Below are 14,177 nucleotides of genomic sequence, written 5' to 3'. Positions count from 1 at the left end.
TTTACTGCGGATTCTGTATCATACCGTTCACAGTCCATGAACAGATTTGTTGGGATATTTTCTGCTTTATTATGAACACTGGATGGCTCTTAAATCAGTTATTAGTCACACTGCAAAACATACGAGTGATTTGCTTAATATTCCTGTTTTAATGTAGGCTTTTGTCACAAGTTGATGTTTGTGCGTCAATATGAGGATTACTATTAATACACTTACAATACTGCTGACGTCACAGTTGTAAAAATACCAAATTAACATAAACCTACATTTTTAATTTTCGATTCTTCGGTAAAAATGACTGTTTTTTTGAATCAGGAAACTGTAACATAAAGATGAAAGTCATTATCAAAAATTGTAATCACCATTATTTAGGTCAATTGTGCTTTGTTTGATTTTTGTCTCTAATAATTTATTTTTAATAGGATTCTGTGCATGGACATTTTTTTTTAATGAAAGCTAAAAAAAATCCCATATTATTTTCTACACATTGCCTGTCAAAGGTTTAACTTCATTATCCCCCTCTTCACACCACACACACACACACACACACACACACACACACACACACACACACACACACACACAGATCGTCTCATGATGACAAAGTTAAGCTCACAGGACCTTTATTCATGTCATTTCAGCGGTGAGGTCACACCATCTTTGGAGCCAGTGAAGGATCCACAATCACCGTGTGCTGAGATCAATGGAGGGGGAGCAAAGGTGTGGAGCTCTCAGCGGCCCGAAAGTCACTTCCAGTGGGGTTCTAACCCTTACTTATTACTACCATGTGTTCGGAAAGTCTCATCTCTCTTTGTGATGCAGGGAACTGAACCGTCAGCATCTCTTCGTTGTTCAGAAAAAAAAAAGAAGTTAGAAATCTATTAAAATCACAGCAGAGAGTCTGATGCGAGGGGGGCTCACAAATTGCATACGTTACAACAGATCACAGTTTCGAAGGCTAGCACAGATAAAAAAAAAAAAAACACATATGTACCATTTATATAAGACACACACTGATTGTCTCTTAGAAACTACATATTGATTCCTTATAAACATTTTTTTTCTTAAATAAAGTAGTGCATCCATGTCCACACAGCATCCTTATGTCTCTGCCTGAAGTTTGGGCAAAGTTGTGTGAAAAGTTTGTTCATCCCGAGAAGGAGAATGAACTGAGTTTGTTCTTGGATAAACATTAGTTCCGTGGCTGTGGTGTAACTTTGTCTTCAACAGGTGTTTTACGCACAGAGGCACACAGACAGACATGGATGAGGGGCTACAACTTGTGACAGGGGGAAAATCTCTTTGCCAGTGCTAAAATAAATTAAACCTCTCCTCTTAGGAGGACCAAAGACCATCTCGAGGCCTCAGAGAGCCCTGCCTCGTGTAACCCAGTCCTGTGTGTTTTATTGTGGGGTGATCGTCACTGTTTTGTGCACTTTGTTTTTTTTAATAACACCTGATTGCTTTGTTCACAGGACCTGGAATTTCCACGAGGATGTTTGATCCTTATAATCCAAGCAATCGGCATTGAAGTTCAGCTTCCAGGACGCCGCCTGGTCCTTATAATCCAAGCAGTCTGCCGTGGAGTTGAAGCCTATGCCGGACGTCCCGTAGCCCTGGCCGGAGAGGGACGCCGGGGACTGGTTCAGGTGGCTCGTGACCGCGTTCGTGCTCATCGGACTGAGGGTCGATCCAGGCCCCGACAGCTGGTGGTGCATGGGAGTGAGGTAAGAGCCGCAGTCCATGCCGCCGAAGTAAGACGTCGAGCCGGCGTAGCCCTGACTGTAGCTCGAGGCCTGCGTGTAAGTCATGGGGTAGGACCTCTGCATGCACGAGGAGGAGGTAGACAGGGGGTCTGCAAGAGGAGAGATGGACGCCGGGCTCCATATGGACACCGGGGCGGTGCTAGTGGAGATGGCAGGGACGGTGGTGGTGCTGGTGGGGGGCGTGAACTGGCCGCTGGCGCCGCTCTCCGAGCTCACTTCTCTGGTCGGAGAACTTTTCTTTTTGGCAGGTCGGACCTTGTTCTGGCCCCCGTTCTGCTGCTGCTGCTGCTGCTGGCGACACTTTGCCCGCCGGTTCTTAAACCAGACCTGGAAGAGGCACACAGTGGTTCATGTTACTGACGAAATCCTTTATTTATAGTGAAAATCTAACCACAATTCTCAGTTTCTCAGAGGACGAATAGTTAGAGATGGTGAGATAACACTTCCAAAAAGAACCAGACCTATGGGTAAACAAATCAAGGCGTTTCTTGATTTCTCTCACACCAGGTTTCATTCCAAGACGGATCGGTCTAATTTCATTGATTACATTTTCCAAACAGAAATCTTTAGTTGAATGGAAATATCTTAGCCACCTGACAAAAGTTATTTCCCTTAAGGCAGACCAAATGCTGAGCTTTATTTACAGTCAGTCCCGGTGTAAGATATGTTTTTGTTTAATATTAGTTTAGTTCGCTTATTTGGGCTTTTATAAATTTAAGCATATCTGGTATCAAATATTTTAGTTATTCGGCGACTCACAAATAATCACGGTTTTTTTTGTTCTCATGCTGAAAATATTTCTTCACAACAATCATTTTACAAACATGGCAGTTCTTTTGGTTCACTCACCTGTACTCGAGATTCAGGTAGATTGATTTTCAGGGCCACCTCCTCGCGCATGAATATGTCCGGATATCGAGTTTTTGCGAACAAAGCCTCCAAAACGTCAAGCTGTGCGCGCGTAAAAGTAGTCCTCTCTCGCCTCTGCTTCCGTGGCGTTGCTGCAAATTAAAGGAGATTGGAAATAAATTAAAATGTCACATGCATCCATTTTAAAAAGCAACGAAAAAGATCAAAAGTCATCAAAGGCAGATCTGTAACAGAATCGCAGAGTGTGTTTACTGTTTTCGTAATTACGCACGAGTCCTGTGAGACTCAAACGCCTGGGGCAAAGTGTAGCACTTGACGCACTTACACTAATGTGCCATAAATTGATTCAGTTTGCAAAAAAAAAAATCAAAGCAGTTTTCTGTAATTCATTCGAATAGCAAATCTTAAAAATGAAATGACATAAGATGTGACTTCTGATTTCTCAAATGTGTGAGCAATGATATTTCAAAATTAATCAACCCAATTTATTGATTCTGGCTTATTGACCAATTAAGTTGTGAACAGTCAATATTTATTTTATCGTATTTTCCAAAATGTAGAAGCAATTATTACATTTTGAGGAATTCAAATACTCTCTGTAGCATCCCCTGTCCTTAAGGTTTGTAGCTGAAATGTTCATTTATCTCATATAGTTTTTCTTAAAATCTTCAAACTCACCTGGATAGCCCACTGATGGATGCAAAAGATCCATTCCGGAAGTAGTTAAGCTGAGCCCATTGACTGTGTAAGGTGGTTGCTTTAAATACGACATCATGCTAATGTTTGTCTGAGGGCTGAAGTTGGAGAAAATCTTGAAAATTGATGGAGCTCCCGATGCGTACTTGGTTTCCTCTTCAGGCCGTGTGGTCCGTGTTACACCAGGAACCTGTTCCATAACGACAAGAGCGGAAGACATCGATGAAGAAGCACCTTGTGAAGAGAAATTGGATCTGTTAACATCCGTCGTGAAATAAGACCTCTTAAAAAACGCAAAGCGCTCCTAAAAAAAAAAAAAAAAAGGAGAGCCAACACATCTCCAGCTGTCCTCTTACCCCCTCCCTCCAACCCCAAAACAAAAAGCAACAACCCGGACTGCAACTGCAACATGTCGATTGAAAGTTTAATTAAAAACACTGATTCCTGTATCTGTCGTTTATTAAAATTAAATATGAGAACATTGAAGTTCTAACTCCACAACAACCTCAAAGTTACACCTATTTCCACTGTAAACAAAATGCTTTTAGCCTTGTTATTAATTTCCATTCCAGATAGTTTTGATACGTTTAATGTAAAGTGAAAACCATGTAGTGTAAAAAGGAATTTACCTATTGACGTCGGGAAAATTGGTACTGTAGAACAAGTAGGCGAGAAAGATACTTTTCATATCTTATTGAATTTTTCTTTTAAAAAGTCCCACGTCAAAAAAATCTAAATCCAAAAAGCGTCAAGTTCCTTTGTTAAACAAGAATGGCATCAGCATTTGTGGCAAATTAGAGAAGAAACACTCGCTCTTTAACCATCTTTTTTCAAACACGGAGTTGTTTTTTATTGCAGCAGCAGAAACTACTTACTGCAGTAAAAAAAAAGCAGAGATGCTTCCATATTGAACACGTAGTCATTTCCGTTGTTTCTTACAGTAATAAATAGTCGTTGACATTGATTTGTAAATGTGTGATTGCTGTCACATCACCTCAGTGACCCTCTGCCGTCATCCCCACTGCGCGTCTTGATTAGTTGCTTTTTTCAATATCCAACGGTTTTAACCCCCTCATCCCAATCTGTCACACTTAAAACACACCCGTCAACCAGTTGCACACACACCCGTTCAATAATAACTCCACTGTCCAAAAATTAATTATGATAAATGTTTTTTTCTTTTTTTTTTCTGTTGATGAATTGACGAGATAATCCAAGTGGCAGGTACGACAGGAGCAGCAGTTTGGTATCAAGCGGTTCTAAGTGATCCAGGCTCCTGACATGATGCTGTAAACTAGCAGCGGTTCTCTCTTTAATAATTACTGTTGGAGGGGAATTTCGTATGTTTTAAATCGTACGTAAATTTAATTGGCATTCATTAGCTGGTATGATTTTTAAAACAAAAAGAGGAAATGTAAATCTAAGAAAGGTTCATTAAATAGGGCGAACTCCAAATTCAGTCGCAAAAATACAATCAGCCATCAGATGACATATTAAAAGTGACGTGTTGGTTTATTGTCTCTACATTATTCCTGTGTGGAGGGAAGTGGAGGCAGCAGAGAGTAAAAAAAAAAAGGCCCCGAAACATTTCCCAAATAAAGCAGGCCTAAATACTTCTTCTTTTGAATGCATCCTCTCATATCCAGTTCTCAAAAATGTCCCATTAATACTGAATTATGTTATCTGTTATTTTTTGGGTAGGGTTCAGTTTGCATGATAACATAATTTCGTTTTAAGTAGAATCTTAATTCATGGATATGGACCCAGTGTCTTCACTGCAGCACTGGCTTCAGTCAGTGAGAGAATGTGTGTTATATTATTTAAACGGAGACTTGCATTTCAAAAAGAGTTTTAATTGGTTGAGTTCGTGTTTGCTTCTTTCAGCAGAGATCCTTTATGTAATTCATCCGTTTGCATCTTACAATATGTCGTTAAGATTTCTGTAAATTTGAAGGGAATTGGTTTAATGAGCAGTCACACTTAATGTCTCTGTCTGCTACTATGAAGTAAAACACTGAGTGTAGAGCCTTCATCTGCAGTTGGATAAAGCCTTTAAGGAATTTCCATTCAAAATGTGATTTTGTAAACCTTTTCGAAATGGTCTGATAACAGGTGGGATTTCTCGTTTGCTCCTAAGTGATCTTGTTTAACTTTGCGGTCTGTATTTCGATATAGGCTTATTATCAGGATAGTGAAATATTAATGATATTAGTCTTTTAATAATGATGATAATAAAGGTAAAGCTTACCCTTATCGACGGCTGTAAAGTTCTTTGTTTGTACGGTTTCCTCCAGGAGAAATATTCAAGTCAGCACAGAAAAACGACGTCCTGGCGCATGAAAAAGCACAAAAGCAGCCAAAAGCAGGAGAGGAGCAGAAAAAAGGAGCAGCCGTCTTCAGATTCAGAGCAACAGTGCGGAGAAAAGTTAAACGCTGAGCGGTTACATCGGGTGGAGAAGCGGTGCTACAGCGGCGCAGTGATGGAGGAGGAGGCTGCATGAACGCCTTTAGGATTTGTTGGTGTGTGTTGTGAGTGAAGTGCTTTTCTGGATTTTGTACAAAGTGCCAGCCAATGAGAGTCGCAGGACTGAGCTGAGGTCTGTCTCCGTCTCTCACACCGGTGGGGAGGATGAGGGGTTTTTTTTCTCTGGGAAACAAATGTCTCCAGCTACTTTTTTGACGCACAGTTTTCAGCCAATGGCAGAGCGAGGGCGACTGACAACATCCCCATCCCAGGGCACAGAGGGAACATATAATAAATAACCAGTGGATGACGACAAGTGCAGTTTAAACCAGGAAAAGACAGATGGCCATATATTTTTTATTTTATTTCATCCAGTGGATGCAAAATTTCAAGTAAAAAGGGCAAATTTGTGCGCAAAATCCGTCTGCAAAATGTCTGCGCACACAAAAAGGTTTAAATGAATTCAGTTTACTGTGTTCATTCTACTTGTTTTTACATCGCATTACTTATGCTCACTGAGAGCACATAGAACGTACTCGGAATGTATTTAAAAAAAATCGATTTTAAATCGATTTGCAACAATTAAAAAAAAGTTCCAGACAATTAAGGATTATTGAAATACAAATTTAGTAAAAAAAAAAAAAGAAGTAAATTAGCATATTAATAAAAAAAAAAATGCAAGTCTGTTGATTAAAACAGTGACTGTAAATTTAAAAATAATGTGTGACAAAAGAGACAAGAGGAAAAAGTCTCCTGAACTAAGTCTCGGTCTCTCCATGAAGGCAGCACCATCCTCTCACATTCCTGCGCGACGCTTAAAAAAGGGGATTTAGAACGACTTATTTTCTTAAAACTGTCCTCCCGTCCGCAGAGCCAGTCATTCTGCTCCCCCATCATGCAGCCTCACATGGGCCTGAACTGAATAAAACCCCCACAATATTTTAAAGGAAAATTCCCAACGACAGACACCGAGGATATGGAGGCACCCAGAGCAGCAGTTTGCTCTCAGAGAAGAGGAGAGATGACAGGAGAAAGGCACAACATAGGCCGGATGTAGCTAGCCTTTCAATTCTTTTACATGAAGGATTTTCTGCAAGAGGAAGAAGATAAAAGCCAAATATAATGGTAGGTAATTTGTTTTATTCAATCGATACTAAAGAAAATGAGGTTTTAATAGGCTAATGTGTTGTAACATTGTAAGTTGTATAACATAATAATAATAATTATTAAAATAATCATATTAAAATAATAATTAAAAACGTCATATTATTATTTTTTTTTTAATGTGAGACCTTCAGGCTGCGTGGGACAAATGAGCCTCCTCTGTGTCACTTGAATTTTGAACCCGCGTGCCCATCTCAAAATAATGTGTCGAGGGTTTTTGTCACGGCTTGGTAAATGTATCATCTTAAGAGGCTTTGTGGAACACCTACACACACACAAACACACACACACACACACACACACATAGTGACACACACACACACATACTGCGCGCCTGCACGGACACACCCGCTCACTTGAAACAGATTTGAATATTGATTTAGATTTATAAACACAGGCACGCGGAGGGTTTGTATGAATCGTCATGTTGCCCCTCTGTGTGGCTCGTGCTGAAGGCCATGGCAGAGTCAAAGGTGCTCTGACAGCTGCTGGGAGGACTGGATTCCACTTGGAGATGCAGCCTGATCACACAGCCTGATTTTAACTTTGCACAAAGTCAGTGACATCTCTTTTTTTTTACAGGTGTCGATCACATGAAGCGGATGAATAGATCATAACTCTGGATTTCTTTTAACAACCAAACATGAGATCTGATCAAAGCAGAGGAAAACTTTTGCTGTGGATCCTCCTGTTTGGTGGAGCTGGACTGCAACACATCCAGGTAGTTAGTTTGTTTCTTTTCATGTTTTTTTTAAATTTATTTATGTTTATTCATTTTTTTTAACTTCAGGATAATGGGCATGTGTGATGTAATCTGATAAAAATGGAAAATCTGATGTGGTTATTTAGATTTTTAGGAAATAAATTAGTGTCATTTATTAGAGAAAGCCACTTTAAACCTTTTTACAGATGGATTTATGGTTGCAATAGTTTACAAGTTATTTTGGTTTATAATTGTAACATCACATAAATCACAATTATACCATTAGGCTATTTTAACCGCAACAGACTCCACTGAACACCTGTCAAAAATAATCATATTTAGTTGAAACTCCAAGACTCCCTTTTAAATTTTTACATTTTGTATAAGGCAATTTTTTAAGTATCAGAATGGAACGCAGTAGTAAAAACACAAAAAAACCCCACAAAAAACAGTGAATATGTCCTCATTTAGTATTCGCAGCTGTATTGTAATGTATCCTAACATGAGACTTTCACACAGCAGCGTGTAAAATCGTGACGTGTGAAGTAAATATCTGCTGGGTCTGAGCGTTTAAATAGCTAAATAATTTATGAAAGTGTAGAGCCCGGCCCTCCGCGGGGACTGTGTATCTTAAAAGGACGTTTAAAGACAGCAGCAGTTAAACGCCTCTGGCTCCTCTGACTCCCGGCTAATTGACGCCGCCGCTTTTATCTCCGCCTCCGCTCCTCTCAACCTGAGGGAGAGGCTCCGCAGGCCTGCTCCAACCTGTGATTCCTACCAGCTAATGCGGAGCCTATACGCGTTATTAATACATTGGACAGGCCTAATGTTTGACCCTTGTTTGATAGCATTTAAAAGAAAAAAAAAAATCTTATTTCAAGATTGGATTATTATGAGCAGGCAGCCCTCTTCTCCTTCTCTGAACCTTATCCAGACATGCCAAGAATTAGCCTAATCAAAAGCACGCATAAATATATATATTTGAATTAAAAAGAGAAAATAAAACATAGCAGCCCCATAATTTGAATATTTTTTTTGCAGAATGATTGTGGGTTTTTCTGAATTTAGAGCTGCATATTATCATCACATGCATCCTCTCACTATTTAGGCAGCTTTTCTTATCCTCTCCTCTGCCTCTTTCCCTCTCTGTTTGATACTCGCATGGCTGAAGACGAGGAATGTGTTGGTGGATTTCATTCTGAGCTTTAAAAAAAAGAGCCAAAAAAAAGGGAATAAAATCCACTAAAGCCAATTCCTATAGAAATGCTGATTATCTTTGATGTCAAGACAGAAAACCCTCCAGGATTCAAATGAACCAGTATACATTAAAATAATACAACTAGAATTTATTTTAAAGTAACTTTTATTTTACATTAAACAAAAAGTATTATTTAAACTTAGATTAAAAAATCTGCAAACACGGTTAATCTTGGTAAACAGAATCACCTGTTTTAAAATAGAAGCTCTCATAAAGCTATCGTGAAACCTTTACTTAATTTAGTATCTTATTAATTTGTTGGTCAACAAAGTTAAAAATAATTTTTATTTCTTACACCAAAAAATGTAATTACTGTCTATAGAAATGCCCTGTGTGTGTGTGTGTGCGTGTATGTGCGCGTGTGTGTGTGTGTGTGTGTGTGTGTGTGTGTGTGTGTGTGAGAGAGAGTGAGTTTGGTTGTGAGTGTGTGGGTGACAGAGAGAAAGAGAGCGAGATGAGCTGAAGTAGGATAATCACAGGCTGTATTTTAATTAGCCTAGCAGGTTTGATGGATACGTTGCCACCACCACCGCTGCTGCTGCTGCTGCTGCTGCTGCTTCTTACACTGCGTATGTGAGCAAGGTGCCTAAACAGAGGGCTTTCCCCACGCTGTCCCCTTATCACAAAGGAGCTAAACCTTTGTGTAATGTAACATGTAACTGACCCCAGGGGTCATCAAAACACATTCAGTCTCCTCCCCGGGGATTAAAGGGGGAGAAAACCCCTCAGAGTCAGTTTGGGAAGAGTTTAGAGACAGAGAGGCACACAGACAGAATCCTCAGGCTGCACTCTGCATCTGAGGTTTTATCTCTACAATTATACACAATGTTACTAATTTAGTTTTGGTTAAAGTTCTGCTTAAAATGATTATGCCTCTGCTGTTGAATGAGTCTTACGTTTTCGGCTGCACTTCTGTAACGCAAACGTGTGCTGATCATGAAATTCTGGGTTTCTTTCCCCCACACATCTTCACCCTGAATTTAAATATGCTGCCTCAATAAGTCAACGGCTGTTTGTGTTTGCCAAGTTTGCTCTTTCCATTAATATGACATGCCTTTTAATTAGTGCCATAATTGTTTGTGTTGTTTTCGCAGGAGTTCGCCTAACAAACAAACGGATGCAATTAAACACACACACGCCTTCAGATCATCAATGAGGAGGCAAAGTCAAGATTGCTGGAAAAACATACAAGGACAAAAAAAAGACATGAGGAGACTGTGCCGCCTCAAGGTTACACTTGAACTGTGTGAAGAGCTGGGTTTCTTTTCCAATCTGGACTGTCCTACAAACACTCAACACTAGCTGGGCTTCATATTAATTATTCTTTTATTTATTTATCTTTACAACTTTTTGTAACTCTTTTTAAATCAAGTTTTTCCTTCTCTGTCAGCCAAACTGTCTTGAAAGTAATAAAGAATATATTTTCAAATAAAGACTAATTTTCAAACCTCCACCTTGCTCTCTGACTCTCTATCTCTCCACCTCAGTAGCCCTCTCCTCCTGTGTGTGCTGAGGTGTCTGCACGGCGTGGTAAAACCTGCCCTGCAGACCGGACCTCTCAAGTCTTCAAAGGAGGAAGAACTCAATGTAGGGGGATTTGTTCAGGCTTATTTGGTAACCTAGGATTTGAATTGGATTCTGGGAGGCATTCATAACACATTTGAAAATGTTACATTGTGTGATTTTGTGTGTAATCCCCATAATAAATTTTTAGAAATGGTCCCAGCACTCGCACAACTGTGACTATTCATGATTTATCAAATGGTTTTCTTGTCTTGCCTCTCGGGGGTGAGGTGTGTGTTGTCGGTGGAGATTCTAAGGGACATTTTCAGATGAAGACAGCTCCTCAGTTTTAACCTTTCTCTCAACACTGTTTTTATGTATTTGACCTGAATATGTGATCGGGTCAGCCACTGTGCTTCCACTGGGAGTCTCTGAGACCCCCCAACAGGACAGGAGTATTACAACCTCTGCTGGATTATACCTCCCTGGGAGGAGGGTTAGTAGTGTACACACATTGTCTTACACACACAGTGTAAGTACAGTTTAAAAACTCAGTGTATATTCAAAGACACACTCATAGATTAATAAAACGTTTTCTTGCCTTTAAGATGCTTCCTTGTCTTTAACAGACAACTGCGGGACTTAATCATTATATATTTCTCGCAAAGTATAAAATAATATATGCAGGTGTAAATTTAACGGAACCCTTCTCAAATGATCTATCCAAAAGTTCAATTTTTGCCAAGATTTAAATCTACTAGTCCCGCCTCATTTAGAAAAAAAAAAATCAGAAATCTATGAATATGCAAATGTTAATCCAAAAAGTAAAACAGCCAGACATAAGGTATCTCCTGCTCACTGACAAAAATAAATCCTTTCCCTTCACACTTTTCTAAGTTGCATCTTGGATCCATATTGACTTCCTGACTTGTAGTGATGTCACGAAATCTGAAATTAAAGTTGAGTGCAGAGCAACATTTTCTGTTAACAAATACATTTGAAAACAGCTGTTTAGCATCAAATTCTGCATGCACAAACCTCTCAGAGAAGGCAACGCTTTCTTGTAAAAATATATTTGACTTGTACTATAAGAACATACTTTCAGGAGTGGGGAGGGACTTGAGATCACCCTTGAATCTTTGCATTAGAAATGAGTGTTGTGTGTGTTTACAAAAAACAATAATTGTAGGGTGATTCTTTTTTTTTTTTAAATATCAGAAGTATAAGTCAGAAAGCAGCCTGGTGTTTTAGACAGTCCAGAGAGAGAGAGTGAATAATGTTATCCAGAGGATTAACTTTCTTTATGAACATGCTCCATCACATGGTTTGGTGGCTCCACTTCTTGGATTTCTCGTCTGGTACATGTAACTCTCCCGCCTTGGTTTCCATAAGAGCGAGTGCAATGGTGTGTGTATGTGTGTATGTGTGTGTGGGTGTGTTCAAGTGTGTGTCTGTAAACCAGTGTTTGTGCCCTGTCCAAACCCCACTTTGCTTTGAATGACACTTTGGCGATGCCACCAGCTCCCCACTTCGACTTCTCAAGCGTACCCCCTGTTAGTGCCAACCTTGCCAATCCCTCTCATGTCTCTAATATCTCTCTTTGGGCCCATGGGTTTTGCCAGTGAAGGCTCCCCCGTGACAGTTGGACATCACTGCCGTCACATTTGGGAGACAGTGGCGGGTGTTTGTGGCGTTCCCAGCCCTAGGCCTGTGGGGAATCTGTGATGGCTCGCCTGTCAGCCGGCCCCTCCCCTGTAATTAGGAGAGTAAACACAGCGCCTGGCTCAGCTTGGGGGTAGAAAGTGGAAGGGGAGCGGAGGAGGGGACCGTCCGGCTCCTGTGTTACTGCTGCTTGAGCTGTGCAGGAGTAGACTGTAATGGGCACCCCATTATTTCCATTTGTACCTTGTTGAGCAACAGGGAACCACTGGGAAGGCTTTTCATTAAAACTGAACCTTGTAGGAGAAAATCCAAAGATATTGATCATTCAAGATAATTTCAGAGATTTTCCCAAAGTGAAAAACATTGATGGGTAAAAGCATTTCCTGCTAGGTATTTTGTGCTCATTTTAAGCCACTTTGTTGAGCCTAAGGAGCCCTGGAAGATAATGTAACACAAGCCATAACTAAGCCTCCATCCCCTCCTCTCTTCACCTCTCTCCTGGTTGCTGGGGCTACTGGTCAGTAGCTGTAGGAATGTGTTGTGAGTTGGAGTTTTAGCTGTAGCTCAGGACAAGCTAAGCTCGTAGGGGGAGCGCCATCCCACCCGAACCCCCAGCCACTCCTCTCTGGGCAGGGAGGGAGGCTCGCTACGGGAATGCTGAGACCAAGAGGGTAGGAATTTTTACTGGAGAACCTGCCAGAGAAATGCCATGCGTGGAGCGATGAAGAGAGGAACCTAGATAGAAAGAAGGAGAGGGAGAAAAGGAGATCTGAGCCAATTGAAACGCAGCCTGTCAGAGCCATTTTTGGTTTTGTAGGATGCTAACTGATGATGGGCCAGTTGCAGAACAAGCTGGTTGCCATACAGACACGGTGGCACCGCATCTGACTCAGATCTTTGGCCTTCAGTGAGGTAGCTTGAAGTAAAGTCTAAAATGTATTTTATGCTTATTGTAGTTTCAGAGTGAATCATGCATCTGTAATACCCACCATCTGTCTTTAAACATAAGCATGGTCACCAGTTTTTGATTTTTATATCAGATGGTGTGCATCAGTGTGTGCATGTGGCGGACAGGGAGAGTACAAAGGGAGGGGTTGCTTGAAGGCCCTGCGTATTTGCCAAAGTCTTTACGGCGCCCAGAGAGCCATGCTGCAGCATCATGGTCCACAGCATGGAAAGACATGGGGCAGATGGGTGCAGTGTAGCAGCACAACCTCCCCCCTTCTGAATGTGAGGCAGCAGTGGTGGGAATGGCACAGTGTGAGAGGGAGCTGGGGTTCATGGCTGAAACAGTAAAGCTGTTCGAGGGGCATTTTGGGGGCTGGGAGAGAGGACCGTTTAAGGAGGGGGACTTTTGAGAAGTTGGTGGGGCAGGGACCCTGCAAATGAAGAAGGGAAGCCAGTCACCCCCTCCCTCCCGTTACATCCCTTTGAAATCCAAGTGCAGGGGCACGAGCCCAGGGAAGAGTGGCAGCGTGGCCCAGCGCCTGGGCAGACAGGCAGTCACCGCACTGGGCTGTGGTCCAGCTTGCCTCGCCTGGCCCCCTCCCCATTCCAGCCCACCCCGTCTGGCCCGGGCTTATGAGAGTCAGGCAGCCGACCCCCCGGTGGACGAGCCTGAGCCCTACACCACCGGGTCCCATCTCTGAGCCTCCGAAAACAGCAGCAGCACCCACAGGGGGAGAGGCCCAGTGGAGATGGAGGGGGCACCTCTTCAGCTGCACCCAGGCCTCTGGATGGGGGCCCAACAGACTCTGCTGCTGATGATAACCCCCACCTTAACCACCAGGGCCTTTCTGCCTTCAGGGCCCTGCGCAGGTCCACACATCCCCATGGCAACAGTGGCAGGACCGTCCACACAATGTGAGTGGGCAACAGGCCAAGTGCTGCCAAATTGGGATGAGGGAGAGACATTTTGGGAGAATGCTTACTCCTGAATCTTTTCACCTTTATTTTGTCTTGGGCTAATCGTGTTTCTGGCTCCACTGATTTAATATCACAGACTTGGACTGCGTTTGAGATTTGATGAGTGGTCAGTAAGGACAACCACACTTTGTTTCGTTATGTTCTTTGCCACTGAGCCATGTTACC

At 41.7% G+C, this 14,177-nt stretch overlaps 1 protein-coding gene and 1 long non-coding RNA gene across 3 annotated transcripts; one reads left to right on the top strand and one right to left on the bottom strand.

The window, feature by feature from the left end:
* Positions 1 to 606: 606 nt before the first annotated feature.
* On the bottom strand, positions 607 to 5,931 carry otx2b (orthodenticle homeobox 2b). 2 transcript variants are annotated; one of them, XM_020630145.2, is made up of 4 exons: positions 5,581 to 5,931; positions 3,315 to 3,566; positions 2,616 to 2,767; positions 607 to 2,093 (listed from the first exon to the last, which is right to left on the bottom strand). In XM_020630145.2, exons 2-4 carry the CDS (start codon positions 3,550 to 3,552, stop codon positions 1,470 to 1,472), a joined length of 1,014 nt encoding a protein of 337 aa, XP_020485801.1. In that variant the 5' UTR covers positions 3,553 to 3,566; positions 5,581 to 5,931; the 3' UTR covers positions 607 to 1,469. The 2 variants fall into 2 exon arrangements, with proteins under 2 accessions (XP_020485801.1, XP_020485802.1); XM_020630146.2 differs by having other exon boundaries at positions 3,315 to 3,522; positions 5,581 to 5,929.
* A 158-nt stretch (positions 5,932 to 6,089) lies between these two features.
* LOC109981387 (uncharacterized) lies at positions 6,090 to 10,368 on the top strand. Its single transcript, XR_002277878.2, has 3 exons — positions 6,090 to 6,921; positions 7,543 to 7,681; positions 10,016 to 10,368. It is a non-coding gene; the product is annotated as an uncharacterized lncRNA (long non-coding RNA).
* Positions 10,369 to 14,177: the final 3,809 nt, after the last annotated feature.

This window comes from Labrus bergylta, chromosome 18, assembly GCF_963930695.1.
Source record: "Labrus bergylta chromosome 18, fLabBer1.1, whole genome shotgun sequence".
NCBI lineage: Eukaryota > Metazoa > Chordata > Actinopteri > Labriformes > Labridae > Labrus > Labrus bergylta.
The sequence above is the reverse complement of the archived record's forward strand: the minus strand, read 5'-3'. Positions and strand labels throughout refer to the sequence as shown.

Coding starts and splice junctions, on each gene's coding strand:
- otx2b (XM_020630145.2), bottom strand. CDS start 3,552: ATGTCTTCCGCTCTTGTCGTTATGGAACAGGTTCCTGGTGTAACACGG. Junction 2,768..3,314: donor TCCATCAGTGGGCTATCCAG/GTGAGTTTGAAG, acceptor TTTAATTTGCAG/CAACGCCACGGAAGCAGAGG. Junction 2,094..2,615: donor TACCTGAATCTCGAGTACAG/GTGAGTGAACCA, acceptor TGCCTCTTCCAG/GTCTGGTTTAAGAACCGGCG.